The sequence below is a fragment of the Neopelma chrysocephalum genome, unplaced genomic scaffold (assembly GCF_003984885.1).
Source record: "Neopelma chrysocephalum unplaced genomic scaffold, ASM398488v2 Primary Assembly neopelma1_97017, whole genome shotgun sequence".
NCBI classification, from domain to species: domain Eukaryota; kingdom Metazoa; phylum Chordata; class Aves; order Passeriformes; family Pipridae; genus Neopelma; species Neopelma chrysocephalum.
Window position 1 is genome coordinate 2,910,400 of NW_020925659.1, and position 21,082 is coordinate 2,931,481.

Below are 21,082 nucleotides of genomic sequence, written 5' to 3' on the forward strand. Positions count from 1 at the left end.
TCTAACAATAGTTGAAATGACTCATTGGACTACTTTTTATTTTTGTTTTATTTATTTTATAATAATTTTAAAGCTTTTGACTGATAGACAAGATTCAAGATGCCTTGTTTTGCAAGAAATCATAACCAATCCATTTGAACTTTATGCATAAAACACAAACAATGCACCTGGAGAACAAACACTACAAATTTTGCTCTCTCATACACTGAGCATTAGTCTAAGCCTTTAGAAGACCTTTCAACAAGTGGTTTGAGCACCAGGATTCACCATGCAGCACAAACTTCTCAAAAATAGTGACTTCATAAAACACAATGCAAAAATATTCATAACACTCAAGTTACAAAGTCCTTGTCTGCTCTCTGAACAATGCATGTCATAAAAATACCTTGGACTTGTTTCTGCTTAAACTTCACAGGCATAACTTGAGCTTTGCAGTCTTAAAATGCCGTTGTTCTGTTATTTACTTTAAACCTTATTGATATTTTCTGATCAAGGATATCAAGTAATTTTTTTTCTTATATTTTTCAGTTCTTGTAAAAAGTTGACTCAGCAAACATCTATTTGACTTTTCTGAGTGACAGGCACCAAACTAGTCACAGTCCACTCCACAAGCTGTACCAACTCCAGTGGTATGATCTACCCTTTTCTACTCAGAACGTCTTAATTATACACACATGGTCTGTATTAAGCTCTTGCCCACCAACTTTATGTTCACATTCAGCTAATTACATTAAGAAACTTTAACCATGTAGATAATTCAAAGCACTCTGCTCTAACAAACCAAATGTGTTACACAAATTAGTCTGACAACCACATCTAAAAACTCATGTAAAGATTATCTGACAGAACGTATTTCCCATGAAGGTATGTTAACTGGTATGTTATCTATAAATTTGCTATTAATCAGATCCATTACTGATTTACACAGATGTTAAGCTGATTGACACTTTATCTACTTTACTTTTTCTGTGTGTTACCCCAGAACCAGCCTTCTTCCAATTGCCTGTAACTTGCCAGCGTTCCATGAACAAACCTTATAATCATGATAGCTACTCAGTTAATTCTTTTAACCAAGTTCTCTGTACTTGCTGATCCTCATCTTAGTATTAGTTTTTGGACACCCTTTAGCACCACTGTCAGAATGAGAAGCAAGACATCAAACTGACTCAAATTTTTCAAGAGAGAGAATATCTCAAGAGTTGAATGCAAGACAGGGGAAAACCAAGAAAAAAAAATCAACTATGTTGATTCTATAAATTAAAGGGTTAGGACTAGCCATTTTTGTGTTGATTTTATAATGTGGCATTTGAAGTCATAATTAACTTGCATAATTTATTAGGTAAATGCAGTTACACAAATTTCTCAGAGACCCAAAAATCTCTGCAATGGTATTTAAAAAAAAAAATTGAACAATATCTCACTTCAGTCATCTGTCCATAAAGATATCACCCTGCTACTAATTCCTGTGAGCTCAATTCTAGTCGTTAGGCAGACAAATACAAATTAATACACATTTATTTTAAAATTATCTCAATTACATAAGCGACATTAACTGTACAATAGAGATTTATGAAAACTGAGTAACTGCCTATATAAGCACTGCATCCACTCAATTACACGACCCAGTAAAAAAAACATGGGGGAGGTGGCACAAAAGAGTACAAATATTTCTTCAAAGCAATGGTACCTTTTGATCTTCAGTCTCTTGTTCTTTCAACAGTCGTTCAAGGTCAGCCATATCATTATGCTTAAACAACTTGATGTTACTACGAGATGCTTGTAATCCCTTCTGAATAGCAAAGCAGGCAGCTTCATCTCTGTAAATACAGGAAACCCTCCTAAGTTTGCACTCGGTTTAACAATTATTCAAAGGAAGCTGTCCTGCTTTTGAGCAGATATTTGTAGATAAAAGCAGATTTTTTTTTTTAAAGTGTCTCATATTTTATTTATGTTTTGAAAATTTATTTCCAAAGTTTCTCAATTTCCCTACGCACTACAGCAACTAAAAGCAAGCCAACAGGTTTTTTTCTTGATGTGTACACTGGTCCTTTTGTTTGCATGTGACAGCAGTTTCAGCACAATGTTTCATGGACCAGGAATAATACCATGGTAATCATTCCAGAAACTTCTGACTCTGTTTGCTCTGGGTCTTAGAAAAAAAAAGCTCAAAGATGTGCCTTTTACATTTATAGTAGTATTCAAAACCTCATTTTTAATGTCCTTTGGGAATAATTTCTCCATGTTCAGAGAACAATCTGCCATTTTTAAGTGTTGGAACAGCAAACTTCCAAGTATGATGGGATATGCAATCTCACAGTATGAGATAATTAAATCCAGGATACACTGGTATCCTTGAGTAGTGTCACAGTCCTGGTCATTTGTCTCAAAATCACTGATCAAATATATAATTAATATATGATCGTTAACCAAAGACAGCCAAAAAGCATGATTAAATTTATGAAAGAACTTCTGTAGAGAAGTCAGACAGGCTGCAAACTTTACACTTGGAAAAGAGAGCACCCAAGAAAGATTTTTGGCAGACAAATATAAAAGTATCAGTGTGTTGTGGCTTAACCACAACAGGCAGCTAAGCCCCACACAGCCACTCACTCGCTAATCCCACGGAGAAAACACATCAATTCCCTGCCTAAAAATCAAATGCATCAATTGAAATTAGTACGTATTATATTCAAAATAGGTATTTCTTCACATTTTTCATAAAATGTTCAAGTTAAAACTATGAAATTGCACATCACAGAAACATCGTGCATATTACAGATCTAAGTACTAAAAGAATCAGAAAGCTTAAGGAAAATCCATTAACTCTTAACTAAATCTAAGCCCTCTTATTTTGCCCAGAAAGTTGAGCACTGTTACATTTTTTTCTCCTGGTTTTTCACTCTTCCCCAGACAAATTATCACTGGCTGCTCTCAGGGACCAGATACATACTGGGCTTGCTGAATCCTTTATTTGACCCTGCATAGCTCTCTTTGTGTTATTTTAACATGTACCAACAGTTATCCAACTAAATCCACTGCAAACAGGCACGAGGGGAACAACTGTCCTGGAAAAAAAGGTGAAAAGCCAGCAGTAAACAGAAGAACAGCAGTATGACTGTACAGTTTATTAAGAAGAAAATTAGGTATTAGAATTATGTTAGTTCTTGAATGCACAAGTTATTTTGCTTTTTCTTCAGCTGAGTGCCCAGGTCTGCATGTTCATGATCAAAGCAGTAGCTGATTTCAAGTATTTGGCAAAGAAAATATATTTTAGCTTGATATACTTGATCAAAACCAGCAATATTTCTAAATGTGCAACTTAATATGATTAGCAAACGTGAAAAATTGAAAGGAAAATTCCTTAATCTGGAATTTCCCAAGTAGAAAACAACACTTACACAAACACAATGTCCCCTCTCTTTGAATATGCAGGAATAGCACTGGCAATTGTTGCAAATCCATATGAGTATATAATAGCTTCCTCAGTCCTCATGAATTTTGCAAGCCGTTCTTCTAATTCTAAGTGCACATCTGTTTGAGAGAAAAATTTAAAAGATCTTAGACAGCTAACTTGTTTTTACATCAGAAAGACTACCATTGCTTTTATCAATTATCTAATTGAAGGAAACACAACTTTTATTTGTAGGAAGAGCATTAAAATAAGTAACTTCCCAAAACCCAGTTGCAACCAATCCATCCTCAGTTAAACTGACAAGTAACTTGATATTAATCACAAGCTTTGACAGATCTGAAAATATTTATGCAACACGTTTCTCTGATGTTCTTATGCAATGGTAATTAAAAATCTACTAAGTAAATTATGTAGAGTTCCTGGACTGTGACTAGAGAGCACAGTTACTACAGTCAGAGAAAAAATTATGTAATTTACAGCAATTAACAAGGTCCTGTTGGCAGACTGTCGGTTCTTCCAAGCTGATGCTTCCACTACACAAGCACAGCTATCACTGTAACAGAAAACTGCTCTTGTCAGACTGCAAATCATAAACCACCTCCTGAATGCACTTCAGTCAATTGAAAAGGTCACATCTCCAAGCTACAGATTACTTACCCTTAAGATAAATTGACACAATTATACACACAAGCATTTCCCAAACCAATTTGGTCAAAGTGACCAAAATCAAATACGAAAAAGGGTATATAAATGTGGTATATAAATACCACCTGGTGAGTGAATTGTTGCTGCAGAAAAGTAACCACAGCATTAAGTATTCTGCCTAAGCAAAATAACCTGCATCAGACAAACTGTTATTTCTGCTGTCTAACTCTCTTGCCATTACCTGCTTCTGGTAGCAATAGTCAAGAGAATTATGCCTTTTATCAACTGGAAATAAAAAGTTACCGTGTGACTTGAAAGATCCCTACTGGCCAAATGTTACCTTTTTGCAGTTATTATTGAAAGTTCACTGAAACTAAAATCTAGTCAGGCAACATCAATTATGTATAGATTCCATCAAGAGTCTATGGGGCATGGTTATGTCAATGTTGCTCTTTCCAGCCAGACACCAACAGCAAGGGTGTAGAAAGAAAGGATATTGTAAAAATATCAACTTTGCCAAAGTAAACATATCTAGCATAACCTTTCCCGAAGAGGACACATCCATCTGATTTATATATTTACACAAATAAAAGCAAAAGGTGTTTCTTCAAACAACAGCCTCCCAATCACTCAGTCAAGAGCAATTTTATCCATAGCCTGCAAACTATAAATCTCCACCAATCCTTCCCTAATGTTCACCTGAGCATCAAAAAATGGAATGGAAAGCAATTCTTTTATTTGTTTTTCCCACTGGTTTTAAATGAAAACAGTTTAATCACTCATTATTTGGAAGTTTTCTTTTGCGCCCTATCACTTTGATCCAGCTGCATTAGATATACCAAACATTCAGAGAAAATCAGAATAGCCTTTCTTCTAAAAAGCCTTTTGGAAGGAAGGATACTGACTGGATTTAGCTCATATTCTTTCTGACTGAGATTTTAAGTAGTCTTTTTCAGAATCTTTATGTCTTTTTCTTCATTGTTACATGGACTTCAGGATCAATGAAACAATCTTCAGTGAGGTCTCAAAACATGAGGGATGACCTTTGATTCAGTTATTGAACAAAAAGCCCAAGAAAGATCGGCAATAACCAAAAAATAAAAAAACAGACTGGCCACATGGCACTTAAAATGTGCAATATAAACAACATTCAGCCAAAAATGTTTCTTCAAGCTCTGTCAGTAGAGAATAACAAATTAAGGGAAACAAGGACTGAATTACTTTTGAGTGGTCAGCTACTGATACCTAAGGGGGAAAAATGTTTTGTTGGAGTGTAAAAGACTACTTACATAATTTAACTAAAAAACTGAAAAAGATAACAAGACCATCACAGTTCAAATTCAGAACTTGCATCTTTCTCACTGGGCAACAAGCACCACTAAGTAAGCAATGTCTAGGTAGGAGCAGTGGGCAAAAGAAATATTGTCAGCCATAGCATCTGACAAATACATTCAGATTTATGTCGCAGAAAAAAGGTTTACAAGCCTAAGTGAATTCTGCCAAGGGCAAGAACAGTTAAGTTCAAAATGACACACATTTGATGCATCATTACATAAGGGAATGAATGCTTTGTGTGACTGTGAGATTGGAAAGTTTTAAGGCACTATTAATTTAAGATTTCACCACGATAAAAACAGAATACTATCTGACTCTCTTATTTTTATTGCAATGTTTTGCTTTAGTCTGGTTACATCACTTGGATTAGCCTAGCTTGACTGAAAACTGCAAATACCACCTAAAGTACATTTGGACAGAGATAAGACTGTGACAGCTTACAAATTATGAAACCTTAATACAGCTAATATAGAATCACAGAATCATAGAATCATAGAATCAGCTGGGTTGGAAGGGACCTCCGAGATCATCAAGTCCAACCCTTGATCCACTACCGCTGCAGTTCCCAGCCCATGGCACTGATGCCACATCCAGTCTCTTTTTAAAAATCTCCAGGGATGGAGAATCCACCACTTCCCTGGGCAGCCCATTCCAGTGGCTGATCACCCTCTCTGTAAAGAAATTCTTTCTAATATCCAACCTAAACCTCCCCTGGCACAACTTGAGACCATGCCCTCTTGTCTTGCTGACGGTTGCCTGGGAAAAGAGACCAACCCCCACCTGGCTACACCCTCCTCTCAGGGAGTTGTAGAGAGGGATGAGGTCTCCCCTGAGCCTCCTCTTCTCCAGGCTAAACAGCCCCAGCTCCCTCAGCCTCTCCTCATAGGACTTGTGCTTGAGTCCCTTCCCCAGCCTAGTTGCCCTCCTCTGGACCTGCTCCAGCCCCTCAATGTCCTTCCTGAACTGAGGGGCCCAGAGCTGGACACAGCACTCCAGGTGTGGCCTCACCAGTGCTGAGTACAGGGCAAGAATCACTTTCCTAGACCTGTTGGCCACACTGTTCCTAATATTGTTAATAACTGCTAAGAAGTGCCAGTTTAGTGCCTACCATGTGCTCACAGGCAAGTCAAAAGCAGAAATGAGACCGAATCCTACATTACCTTTTATGTAGTACCAATCTTGTGGCTGATAAGCAACCAACAATAGCCTTAAAAAACCCCCACCACCAAACAAATGACACACCCTTCACCTGTCACTACGGAGAAAACACAAGTATTCAGTATTCATTGTGTGAATATACAAGTATTTCAAGATCATCATAGGATGAAGGCATGGATACATTTTTCAGGGATACAACACAAAGTAAAAATGTCATAATAGGGACTCACTAAATCTACTCTATATCTTCAAACTGGCATAGATATGAAGAATCAAGTCTCCATTCAAAATAAATTATACCATGATATCTATGTTTCAAATAAAGAGATCTCTAATATTGATAGGACATATCAGCACCTAAGAGGGGAGAAGCCTGAGCAATAACAATTGACAATTATCAATTAAATTCTACATAGTTAAGTAAGAGGAAATTTTGTGTAGTTCTGCACAGAACAAGACTTATTTACCAAAGTCACAGCACACAAAAAATTGAGTGAAAAGTTTAAGGCATACAACATTAATGATGCAAGATGCAAGTGTTTCTTCTCAGAGATTCATAATCCTGCAATACTCAAATGTTTCATGACAGGTGACAATGGGAAGACTGGCACTGAACAAGTACATCAGGAGTTTGTCTTCCATTTAAAATCAAGTCTCCATTACTTTATCTGTAAAAGTTATCTCAAGGAGGTCAGTATAACATCACTTCTCTAGTGATGTCATACAGATTAGAGCCCCTGCTTTGTGAAATGAAGCACTTACCCAAAATTTCAGAAGCCAATGAATAGCAAAAGCTATCCAGTTTGCATCTGAGGATTAGATTTCCAAAGAGGGCAGGAAACAAGTCAAAGAATCTCCCTTACCAGAGAAAGTCAACTTTTAATCAGTGTGTTTCAAACAATTACTAGAAAGAAACAAAGCAAAAGACTTCACAAAATTTAAAATCGTCTTGGACTCAAAAGGTGGGAGGCACTGATCCGCAACTTTTTTTGAGCATTTCAGTGGTTTGGTTTTTTTCAGGGGCAGGGAGGGATGGAAAGCCTGTGTGAATTTCAACAGACCACTGCTAAACTGCCATCGGTGAGGGAATCTAGTTTCCTAAGAGTTCCCTCTCTACTAATCAATGGGCTACCGGCACGTTCCTCAGAAACGAACCACGGTTCTAGGTTAATGAAGAATCTGTAAGAGTAAGACCAAAGACTCAGCCCTGTTCTGAAATATAGACTTCTTCCAAATCAAATTTTAGGTACAGCACCCGGTTTATCACCTAAAGGACTAGCTTGATTAACCAAGTAAAGTTAGTCTTGAATTTGAGTCAAGGCTACAGGAATCTAACTCTGAAATAGTTTGAGTACTCAGACATACTTTGAATTCCATTGCCTCTGGGAAGAGATTGGAAAGTTCACAAGATGAGTTGATGGTTTCAGCCTGCAACTGCAGCTATTCATATATTACTCTTTGGTTTACATGCAAAATATAAATGCCTGTAAAGAACCTATTTCCAGAGCCTGATATTTAACAACTTCCTACTTCTTATAAAGAATGAAAAAACACCCTACCTTAGTAACACCTGCCATGTCATAAAATCTCTCAATTACAACACTAAAGTTATCAGTAATGAAAAACTTCAATTACAGCATTAGATAAACGTAACTAGCAATCTTTATCACAGAAATCAGACTGCCCTCTTGTGGTCTACTTAGGAACTTTAATTTACACTTCTACTTACACTTATATACACCATGCATTATTAATTCCAATAGGTTTATTTCTTCCTTCTACCACGGTGAGCAGAACCAAAACAGATCATACCATTTGCAATTCTCCTCCAACACCGTCATCAGAAAGAGTAGGAAAATAGATAAAATAATAAGAATCAAAGCTAGGAACAATAAATGCTACCAATCCTCAACAATTACAGTAAAATGTGTGTTAGAGGACAACTGTTTTGCAAAGCAGCAGAAATAATTTCTTGCTTATATACAGGACTATTTTGGCTGAGTTACCAAAACAGTCTGACCCTTAAAGGCAGATCAAAAAAGTTACTCACCAAAAGTACCATAGAATCCTCTAGGTCCACAAGTGCCAACACCGTATTTCTTCAGAGATGCCTGGGCTGCACTCTTTAACAGGAAAGAATTACATGAAACATTCCTGCACTAACTTTCTAACTCTCCCTTACGCTTCACACTGTCAATTTTACACCACTGTACACAGACCAGTTTTTGTAAGACATAACATGACCTGCTTTACATAAAGGATAATAATGTACTGATTTCTATGAATTAATGTCACATCAAAGCTACTTTAGACAAGTGTTTAAGTATCATTCATTTTATTCTATTACGTAAGGACATTAAACACTAATCTAACTTAATAATCAGCTAGTATGCAGCAGTACACCAGGATTAAACTTTAGCAAAAAATACAAACTTAAACAGCACAAAATTACAAGGTTTATAACCTTCCTTGCTGCTTTAGAAGTGTATGTTCTTGACAAAGTTCATGTTTTCTGAAGTTATTCTTATTGTCAAGATAACACACAAAGTAAAAGAGGAATAATCAAACAAATACAATAACTGGAAGAACTCACCTTAACCTTTTCATTGTCCAAAAGTCCAAGAAAGTTAAATGATGCAAAGTTTATACATTTCTTCCCATTAACAGTGATTGTATGGGTCGGAGGACTGAAAAAAAAAATTACAGGCCTATTGTTATGAATGAACAGTTGCCATTTTCCTAAAAAGTCAAACAGCACAGAGTTTTGTTTTTCAACAATAGAAGGCACACAGGTTTTTCAAGGCTCTCTTTCCACTTCTTCCCTTGCAGCTCACAATCAATATTTAAGTTCAGTGTCAAGTCACAAATATCCTACTATACTCAGCAAAACCACTATTCCTGTAATTTAATAAACTGCTACTATGTTCCTGACATATTTAGTAATTCCTTGTTGAAAATTTAATTCATAGAAAGATGATTCCTGAGGAGATAAATAAAGCTTCTTCTTTAAAGGCACAGTCATATCTATTTGCAAGAAGGAATACTACAAACTAGCACTGAGCAATTTTCTCAATCAAAATTAAACAGGGCTGCTCAAATGTCAAATGCCCGTGCACAGCTGCTCCAAATCTGGTGGCTCACAATATTTCAATGGGTACATTTGGTACGCAAAGCAAATAAATTTGTAAGTTGAAGCTATTTGCTGCGAATTAAGAAAAACATTGAACCGCCTGAACTTCAAAAAACTGCCATGATTTTGTTTTATATCTGTTCACTTTAAAAAAATTAAGCAAATTTGTTGCTTCAACTAAGCAATGGCAAAAGATTTGGAAAGCTTTCTGCTAACACCGTGCACGTGTTGAGCATCTTTTGAATGCTGACCCTGTCCCCACAAAGGAGCTGTCCTGCATTACAGCAGTGCATATTCTGCACAGCAGTAGCATCATAGAAATGTGCAGCAAAATGTCTTGGGGAACTGACTGCCACTGAGAATACACCTGCATCTGTTCATCCATCTAGCTGATCAAGGAGCTGTACCAAAGTCTGGATGTCCTAGTAAGTGAAACAACTACTTAGGTTCACAGATATCCATAAGAGCAGACCTATACCTATGCGTTTTGACACTAACATGAGTTTCAATATATTCCCAACATACTATCAAATCTGGTAAATTTACAACAATTTGCCTCACAGCTCCATCTCTCCAGCCTAACAAACACACTAATATTCACCAACAACTTGGTCCTTACAAAGCTGCAGCCCTCATGAAAACAGGGCCACACTTTGCTATCAGAATTTTACCCAAACTTCTAAAGGAACACCCAGGATTAGGCAGAAAACACTAATGGAAAAGCTTATTTCAGTGATTAATTATAACCAAAACATGGATGCTGATGGCATCCTAAAACCTGCTTTGCAATGTCAAAAACAATGTCTTTGTGAAACAAAGATACTGAAACACTTAATTTCTTTATCTTTTCATGTAACTCCCTTTTCCTACTATAACACAATTCATTAGTTATCATGGTTAGGGAAAACAGTTACGAGATACGAAGTGATCTAGCTGAAACTGTAAATAAAAATATAATTTCAAGCTATATTCAAAGAACTTGCAAGCAAATCCTTCAGAAACTGTCTTTCAAGGACTGAAAGCATGCCAACTGTTCTTGGACATCTCACTTACATGTTGCATGTATTGAAAAATCAGTCGCAGAATACAATAAAGTTAAGAAGGCGCTAATGATGTGACTTATTTTAAAGCAGAACAAGAATCAGCAGAACAAGAATCAGAAATTTTGCAGGTGTACTGTTTTAGGAAATAGATTCACATTTTCTGAATGAGATCTTGTACAACTAAGCTATCTTGCATAGATTAGTTCACAGAAAGTCTCCTACAAGAAGTAACTAATTTCTGGACCGTGACTGACCTGTCATGGGTACCTTCTTCATCACTGATTACAGATGGATTACTTTTTTAGTTTGGACAAGTCTCTGCATCTTTGGCTTTGCTCATCATTTGGCAACCTCACTGGGATTATGCAAGTGTTCAGCAGAAAGGAGCATTATTATCACAGAGCACATACTGCTCTGCATACTGAGGGAGGAGGAAGTATGCTGCCCCCACAAAAATAGGGTCAAAATTTTTGAAATATTTAGTTTTTCCAGAGTGGTTATGAGCTTGTATAAGCCCTATCCACATATTACTGTAAATATGTAATATTACTTAAGATTACTGAGGGTGGTGAGGCACTGGAACGGGTTGGCCAGAAAAGCTGTGGATGCCCCACTCCTAGAGCGGATGAGCAACCTGGTTTAGTGGAAGGTGTCCCTGCCCAGGAAGTTCTGATGACATGATCTTTAAAGGTCCCTTCCAAAACAACCAGTTTATGACTAGGAATTCTATAACTCACTATTCACAACAGACATTAAGACATGGACACCACGGAAAGAGTACCTCAACAGCACGAATAGGGACCCCTAAAATACTAGTTAAAAAAGGGAAATGCTCTTGAGATGAAATCAGGATGCAGATAACCTTTCTGTATTAATTCTGAAACATGGGATAAGCTCATACTCAAAGTTACAGTCTCATTGCTGTTGAGCAACTTGTGGGAAAGCAGTTAGTTGGCAGTGAAAAATATTATAAAACAAATGTCAAGTCTTCCCCACAGTCACTATTAAGTTTAACAGCCACAAGACATTAGCATTCTGTCACAATATATTTCCTAGCTGTTAGCACTGGAAAGTTCTAAAGAATTCAAACATTTTCCAAATCATTCTAGAAGATACATTTGTTCAGGTTTTTTTAAACATCCAACACTCCCTTTAACTCCACAGTACTGCTTGTTTCGAAATTTTGAACAATAACAGAAGGATTGTTCACATCACAGTTGATTATGAGAGAGAGCCCTTTTCTATGGCAGACTTCTCTGTAGTGGCAGAACCGTTAAAATGAAGCTCACTATGACAGCAGATAATTGTGCTCTGTCACTAAATTATTTCAAATTATTCAAAGTATTTCTGGCAGGATATTATGAGTGCTTATCCAGTAAAAGTTACTGACACACAAATCTGAAACTTGTAAGAGGAAATGTCAGAACAATTTCTGAAATACAGCATACATTTTAAAAGCCATGTAACACACAAGAAAGTAATGCTGAGCCATAAATTCCTCACAAAACAGCTTTACAATGCAGCATCTCCAATTCTGATTGTCCAAAGAGGAGCAACTTTTCAAGAAGTGCCAAGTGGCTAGATACAAAATCAGTTTCTTCTGAAGTGATTTGCAATGACATGAGAGGGTGGCAACCACTTTTGGAGGTCTAAGTCCACATATCCAGAAAAAATGAAACTAATTACTACCAAACAATACAGATCCCCAATGGAGGCAAAGATACAATATTCCTCCCCCACCCCCAACATTGAAAAAAAAAATTAATGATAAAACTTAAAAGTAAGAAAGATTTTCTTAGTGATATAGTCTCCATAATGTTGCAAAACCAAGACCATCTTTTCAGTGACATGCTCTCTAAAAATGCAATTAATTTATGAAAGGTTTTAAGGATATGGAGATGCTTAGTAAGTAATATGCTTAAAAATATGGACATCAAGTATTTGAGCTGAAATAAAAATACAGAATATATTTTGGTTACATTTACCCTGAAACAATGTTGTAATTGAGAGCTGGGTGATCTTTTGGCACAGGAGGTACAAGAGGCTCTGGCTGCCATTCTTCAATCAATTCTTCTTTTTCCTGATCAGGAGAATAGAAATACTGTTGAAAAAGGGAATTCCACTAAAAAATACATTATGCACTAATAAACAGTTGATAACAATTGCATTAGAAATCACGTATGTTAGTCCATGTCACTTTTCTGAGACACTTAGAATTGATATAACCTCAGGATGTTAGATGTAAAGAAACAGACCAGTTGTGCCTGTGCATTAAAGATCTTAACATGACAACAAAGAGATGAGATACTAATTTGGTGTCCCTGACAAATTTTAATTCATTACAATCTGTTAATTATGAAAATCCTCCTCTACAGTTTATGGAATTGAATACAAATTACATAAAAATTGAATATAAGTTGCCTCACTTTACATTCTCAATTCCTCAACAGTGCTGTTTCAACAACAGTGGTATTAAAATACTTAGCAAAGTAACAAATATGTGAGCAGGATACACTAGAGAAAAACTGACAAATGCACAAGAAAAGGTAACAACAACTACTAAACCACATATACCCCCCACCTAGCCATGGAGGAATACTGAGTGCACATTAATTTTCAAAGTGCTTTAGACTATTTGGAAAATCTCAGTTATAGGATTCCAAAGGACATACAGTGAACCAGTAGAACAAGTGCACTTGTTCCCCATAAATTAGCCATCACTCAAGCAAAGCACCAAAATCATTGTTAATACGACAAAAGCAGAACTTTCACAGAGGATTATTTACTAGTACAGCAACCAGTACCTGGCTACATATTGTAAACACACTAACTTTGAAGGGCATGACTACAATAAATTTGTATTTCTCTGTTTCAAAAAGGCTGCTTATTTAAAGCTGCTTATTTCAATACCAAAACATAAATTCTGCAATCGATTTTTAAAAACACCACAGCCATTTTTTTTTCCTTTTTAATTTTTTTTTCACAAATACATTTTTCAAAGCTGTACAAAATCAAATAAAGATATGTAAAAAAAAAAAAAAAGAGGAAAGGAAACTACATTTAACAATACAATTAGTTTCTGGCTCTCTGAACCCTAACCCAAACTGCAACTGGTGCTGAGACTGAAGTCCCCATGAGTGTCTCAGATTAGGAGTGTGGAGGCAGCAATGTTGGTGCCCTGCTGTGATCGCCTGGGTATGACTTTTCCAGCCCAATTATCCCTTGGACTCTGGACTTTCTGGCTCTCTGAAGCCTAATCCTACACGTAAGAGAATCTTGCATACATTTGTGCATACACATAAAAACACTTTAAATACACTTATTAAATACACAGGGTTGCCCACAGATACAAAATGGCTTTGGGTAGCTGTATTTTGTTGGTTGTGGGTTTTACTTTTTAATTGCCAGATACTCTGGGTAAGAGAAACAGGTTCAACACAAATTATTAAAAAAGTTGCTTTGTGACCCAGGTTCTTAAGAAGAGGTAGCAATTTTGTTCATGAAGATAGTTCTTAGCTAGCACTAATGTTCTGAAAGAATGTCACACACACACACCTGTGTTAATATCCAAAGATTAATAATATTTTTATTTACTGATCCTCAAATAACAGGTCTTCAATTTCACAGCATTTATAGACCCAGGTATCATCATGGCATAACTTGGCACAAATAATGGTCATGCTAGTTAGAAATTTCTTGCTTTCAAGCTATGCTCATACACAAGAGAAACTTTACCTACATAGAGAGTCTTGGTTCAAAACTACTGAAAACCTTTACAAGAACATCTGCTCTCCCCTGTAGAACAACATCTGGTTAGTCTGTGAATGCTGTTCCCGCAAGACAGAGCTCTTGTGGCCTACATATTTCTCAGGCTTGCATTAAACATTTGTCTCTAACAGGAACTTTCTAGCCTCCAGACTAATAGCACTTAAATAAAACACTTTCCATGCTACTACTGCAGTAGAAATACTAAAACTGAAGAAAACAACTCTTCACCCCATTTACAAATAGTGAGATGTGACTCCCAGTAGAATTTCAGAAATTTTGAGAGAAAAGCTCAGTATCATCTACTACAGAGTAAAATACATGTAAACCTGTAGGGCACCTTCCTTTCATGCATGGCTAAATGATGCCGTGCAAACTCCCACAGCCTGCTCCAGCTCACTGTCACCTTGACACTTTCTACAGATTTTACTTTGTGTGAGAAGCCCATAAGAATCTATGTCTAGCACCCTGTCTGGTCACAGACATTTTTATGCTTCTCAAAATGCCAAACTATAAGGAACTTACACTATCAGAGAAGTACTCCACCTTTTTAGTCAATGGTTTGGGAGATCTCCTTATTTTGAAAGAGAACAAGTAGGAATACCTACAAACACTGTCATCAGAGGATGACAGTCAATCAGTTGAAAGCTGATTTCTGCACTGGATTTCATTGTACTCTTGCTACACATTTGACTGAACCCAGAAGCCACCTTCATGGTGGATTTCTTCACTGTTTTACAAGTGTGACTCCGAAGTGCACTACGTTGCACAATATACCATTCTAGTTCCCCAGGACAGACTGGTACAACACATCACATTAGGATTGCTGTGCAATAGTGGTTTTCTGCATTAATACTTATTACACAGAGCCAGCTCCGCTCTGGCAGCAACCCCAACAATAATTCACAGAGAAACTTCAAGTACCATTACATGAGTATAGATATAGAGGCCAGTCTTCGCGAACGAAGATTTTGGGAAAGGTTTTTTACCTTTCGAGCCTGCGCAATGGATTTTTTAGGTGAGACACAGCGTGCGCTGAACGGAGCCCACCCTTTAATCCTAAGGTTCATTTGCCGGGGCCAAGCAAGCTTGGACAATGGCAGTGAGGTCCTCAGGATGTAGGTTTTGTTTAGAGTGACCTTCTCTTAGATGGATGCCCTTACTGGGCTGACGAGCTCCATCTGCTCGAGGGAGTTCCCTGACCGGGAATCGAACCCGGGCCGCGGCGGTGAGAGTGCCACATCCTAACCACTAGACCACTAGGGGTCCGGCTATGTGCATACACTGTAGAGATACTTCCATTTCATATTCTCACTGCAACATGCAATTGCAACATTACATGAGTAGTTGGCATAAAATTAGCGTAAGCTCTACCACCTGAGCTGGCCTGTCTCCTCCAGTGGCTTTCTCATGTGGTGAAGTCTGGGCACCACAGCATGACTCAAACTAGAACAAGCCAGAAGGCAAATGAGCAGTCTCCTTGGTGAACAGCTGGCACATGCAGATCAACACACACAGAGAAGCCTGGCTGTGTGGGATCCTGTACTGTATGAAACAGACCCTACTGGGTCTGACTGTGACAGTGGTGATTTTCTTCGTAGCAGCTCATATGTTTGTAAAGCACACGTGTTTTACACCTGCAACCAAAACAATGCTGGTAACACACTAAAGCTGTAGCACCTGCTGAACAGTCCTTGCACAGTGCTACACCTTCTGTTTCTCACTCTGTCCCCACAGTGAATAGATTGGAGGACGCCCCCAAGAGATTGGGAGGGGACACAGTCAGGCAGACAACCTGAAATAACCAAAGATATATTTCATACTATATGACATCACGCAGAAATAAAAGGGAGGAGTTGTAGGGAAGTTAGCCACCTTTTCCTCGGGAACTGGCTGGTACTGGTCCATCCATGGGAATAGTTGCGTGATCACCTTCACATTACTTGTCTTATTTCTCTCTTCTTCCACTTTTCCTTTGTTTATTAAATAATTTTATATTTACTCACAAGTTTTCTTGCTTTTACTCTTCCTTTCCCATGTGAGCAGCTGTGCAGCGCTCAGCTGCCAACTGGGGTTAACCCACAACACAGACTGGTGTTAATTATCTGTGGATTTTTAGTGAAGACTAAGGAGGAGGCATATCTCTCTCTGCATGTTCTCCACAGCTATTCCCCTACGCAAAATAAATGACCTCTTTTCACAGCAATTATCTACATGGTAGAAAAAGAAATGGAACCACTCAATGCCTCTGATGTGTCAGTTTACTTAACTACTTCAGCTATGTAGATATGCAGATGATATATTCACATTCTCACTTCACTGTTGATTTTATGCTTACTTTCAATAAACTATCTGTAGACAAGACATTCCCTTTCAAATACAGTTCTTCCTATGGAAAAAACTACTTCCATCTTCAGAAGTCAATGGTAAAGCCAGCTAGACTAACTTGCACCTCCTTCATGGTTAGCCAGCCTGAACAAACCATCAAATCAAAGAGCATTCACCCATGACATTGTTTTGCCATCAAGACAAAGGTAACAATAAGTTAGAGGTGTCTTTAACACTTCAAGTCAAACCCTCTAATGCAACACAGCTCACAGCATTCTGCAACTTTTTTCTTCTGTACCTTCCAATGTTAATCAATGTATCTAGCCTGTATACAATTCAATTTTCAATCACTTTGGCTTTTTGCTAGTATTCACATTCCTTTTCACCCTTCAACCTCAGTAAATTTTGTATAAATCTCATCAGAAGAATCACAGCAATAATGTATTTGCATGCTTCAGTTTTTCAGAAAGCCTGTTAACTGCTGTCCTCTCAGTGAACTTTAATACTGTCATCCTGCAAAAGTGGGGTTATTTAAGTATAAGCCATTTCCAAACGTTTTTCCCTCTCCTGATCCCCTTCCAAACCCTTACTTCCACTGAGCTGCAGCAGACCAGCTACATGTGCAACCTCCCAACTGCTCATTGTCCCCAGTTAAAATGACACACACCACTTCATCCCCACATACCACTATTTGAGATTTCTCTGAGCACTTTCTTAAATAACTCAGTTTCAGTAAAATGGTCGGTCATGAATGAATATGACAACATGAAACTGGATGATAACATCCAAGATACACATAGAGATACCTGAGTGAAATCCTTACTTTATAAGGAAAATATAGGTTTCAGCTTTTTAAGGTCACCAATAATGCACGAGTCGCAAAGAGCCTTTTCCCACCATCTACTGAAAGAGAACGAATCTTTAAAAGAAAAAAAAAATATCCTTCAAAATACCAGAGATTGAAACCAACTGATGGAAGGAAACTCTACTAAATGAACTACACTAGCTTCTGGATGGACAATTAGAAGCTACTTTAAAGCCACAGCATGTCTTTCCTAGATGATCTGAACACTCAATGTTTCACTGCATAGGAGTTCCCTTTGTGTTCATTCCTCTGTATTCTTTTTTTGAGACAACTACACTGCAAAAGAAGAAAGTTGCTGCTACACTACAAAGTTTTGTGGAATCCACTGTAAACTCTCAGCGTTATTACTCACAGATGACACATATACAAATTGATCATTTTCCTACCCCCTACACTCTTACAGTTCATATTGCAAAGCTTCCATTTTTAAAATAAAGCCATCCACCGATTAGAGCTAATGCCAGCTCTTCATAGGTTAGCAGTCACTGTCACATCAGCTCTTTTTCATTTCTCAGAGACTCAAACACAGTGCTACTTTAAAAGCACAAACTGAAGCATTTAAGCAATAAGCAGTTTCTGAGTCCAAAGTAAGCTCACCCTTTGAAATTCTAAAAAAGCAGCATCACTTGTAATGCAGCCAAATATATCAATAGCTATAAACTGTTTCTCTAAGGAAAAATGTTTTTCCACCATACCTTAAGTGTTAGATCAGATCGCTCTTGAAGCTTATAAGTCTTGGAGAATAGAAGTCTGATTATCCATAGAATTAGAATTCCTTCTAAAATGAGATGGTAAGCAGGGGCCTGAAAACAAAAGCACAAGAACAAGTCTATACAGAATTCTACTTGAAGCAGTGTGACACAACAGTTTTGTCCCTACTAGTACACTCAGAAAACAACCCAAGGCTGATCACCAGCTCACATGTGTTTCTAAATCAGTAAAAATTGTAGCTATATAAAAGTGGATTGCGCTGCAGCTACTACTTATAGCTGTTAACTTGAGTTTGAATGGATTTAGTCTACTGTTCATAAACAAATCACACACTAAACTGATGGATTTCAGTTCCACACATCCACATAATCTGAATATTGAGGGTAAAGGCAGTTAAGTCATACAGGTTGCACCAGTCAGTACCTGTGAAGGCAGAATGCTTTCAAAACAAGCAGAAGTATCCCAAGAGCCTGAGGGTCTGTGTCATCTATACACAGTCACTTCAACCCTCCATTCTTTTAACCTACAGCCCACCAGCAGGGACAGCTACTATTATTTACCAAGAAAGCTAAGTCTAACCTTATAGCCAACTTCTGTCAATTTCACAGGCACTTTGATCAGGTACACAGGTAGTTTCGTCCTTGTGTCATTTACTCTCTGGTGTGGACATAATGTTTGGGAATATGTAAAGCAAACCAGAACACAGAGTTTATCCCAGTTAAATTTAGCCTCTTTGGGTGCTTGGAGGGAGGAAAGTCAGTTTCCTCTGACAGTACAGCTACTTTAAAGCAGATATGGAGTTACAGCATCAGCACTGGACACCTGGTATTAATGATGACTTTAGTCATTCAATTTCAGAAAGGCTCCTGTCTACTGTTTTTAAAAGACTCAAAGTGCACACAAATGAACACACTCCCACTTCAAGTCAGGGGAAGAGATCCCACAGATCAACATTTCCTGGTGGGATCTGACCTGCCAACATAATAAGTGGAACACACTACCGATCCAGAAATCAAAGAAAATTGAACACAAGTTTTTAAAACCACTAAGGAGTCCTAAGGCATATCAAACTGAAAATAACAAATCTATCTTTTGCACAGTACTTTTCAGTTTACCAAACATTAAGAATACATAGGCAAACCATCACATCTAAAGAACACATAGTATACTAACACAGAGGTCCCTGTGCTTTTCAGTGCTTACAATTATCCTGAATTCAGTGCACTAGAGCATGCTACCTGCTTCATTAGCTAAGCACTTCTATATTTGGACTGCAAATCCTTCCATAAATTCTCACCCTTAGCCAAAGGAAGGGATACAAGAACACCGCCTATCACCAGGACATCCTTTTTATTATCACAAAACAAAGCCTGGGTACTAACAAACACTGCTGATCCCCCCCAGGAAGGAACTCAAGCCTAAGCACTTAAACGCTGTTTCTCGCTTTGTGAACATCACTTGTAAGTTACAAACCCTGACCCCATACTCAGAAAAACACTGTGAACCTGAATGCTTTAATGCTCTGGTATATGCCTTAAATGTCGCTTTATAACCTTAGTCCAAACAGCACATCGTTTAGTCCAAATTGTGACAGTCTAAATATCTTTTATTTTAGAAACACAACTACTGGATTAAATAGAACAGTTTCAAAGTTGTGTTCACTTCCTCTTGTCCCACTTTTTGCTCACACTGGATTGACTAACTGCTGTCTCCCTCAGCATATTTGAATTAGAAACACGGCAGACACTATGAGCAGACTTGTACCCAAAGTCATTCTGATGGAGTTAAAGCAGGTTGACCACAATGAGGTCAGCAGGATCACTTCAGCAAGAGAGTAATTCAGTCAAAATAAATAACACAGTATGTTGTCAAATGCTACCAACTCATCCCATGGAAATTTTCCAGACTAGATTCAAGTCTGTATGCAGAGTGACGCATCGTAAAATTATGTGTCTGCACCAGGCTAACTTTTCAAGGCTGAAAAGTAACTTTCACATGAAAATTTTAAAAAACCCAGTTCAACAGACTAATCTGAAATGAATTTTAGATAACACACATGACATTTGCCATATGCAAGGTAGAGCTTGAGACCTGCAAGATGAGAAAGAAAAACGCAATTGGCACAAATTGTAACCATCAGTAAGGTGTCCAACAGAAGCTCATGAGGTTTGACTCCAAAGGTTCACATTCCATATCTCCTTTAGCTATCACCACACAGGCCTCCTCTCCTGAGAATGAAACAAGAAGAGAGGCAAAAGGATATCAACCCTGGGTCAATTACATTTATTTACCTCAAGATTTGGACTCCAATCTCATACAAAATGTCTTAGAAGCTCTCTTGTCATCAGTGTTTTCCATACTCTCTATTTGGAGGTAGAAGTTTCAAAGGAGTATCTTGTGATGCTCTGACTAGATAAAAGGCTGTCTGCTGATGCAACCTGAATAGAACTTTAACCTCTGTGTGGTTACATGAAGATCACACTGGTTTGTACAAACCCCTCTACTTTTATAGTACTGTTATCCACTGGCTGTCTTATATAAAAATGGGATCTCTAATGAGTTCTTTTGTGATAAGAAACAGCGGAGCCATTATTTGCAGGTTTTTCTGAGGCACAGAACCTTACACATTGTAGTAATGAGAAGCATGGAATTGTGATATATGGAGCCTTCACGTAGTTGCAACTAGATGC

The 21,082-nt window shown here is 37.7% G+C and overlaps 1 protein-coding gene across 1 annotated transcript in view; it reads right to left on the reverse strand.

Moving 5' to 3' along the window:
* The window catches only part of SPTLC1 (serine palmitoyltransferase long chain base subunit 1), a 30,970-nt gene extending 10,640 nt beyond the window's left edge, over positions 1 to 20,330 (reverse strand). Inside the window, exons 1-7 of the mRNA XM_027671012.1 lie at positions 20,276 to 20,330; positions 18,377 to 18,525; positions 12,709 to 12,803; positions 9,144 to 9,237; positions 8,601 to 8,673; positions 3,399 to 3,531; positions 1,688 to 1,817 (exon numbers count right to left, since the gene is read on the reverse strand). Of these exons, the coding sequence (XP_027526813.1) occupies positions 1,688 to 1,817; positions 3,399 to 3,531; positions 8,601 to 8,673; positions 9,144 to 9,237; positions 12,709 to 12,803; positions 18,377 to 18,525; positions 20,276 to 20,330 (729 nt within the window). The remainder of the gene's footprint in view (positions 1 to 1,687; positions 1,818 to 3,398; positions 3,532 to 8,600; positions 8,674 to 9,143; positions 9,238 to 12,708; positions 12,804 to 18,376; positions 18,526 to 20,275) is intronic.
* Positions 20,331 to 21,082: the final 752 nt, after the last annotated feature.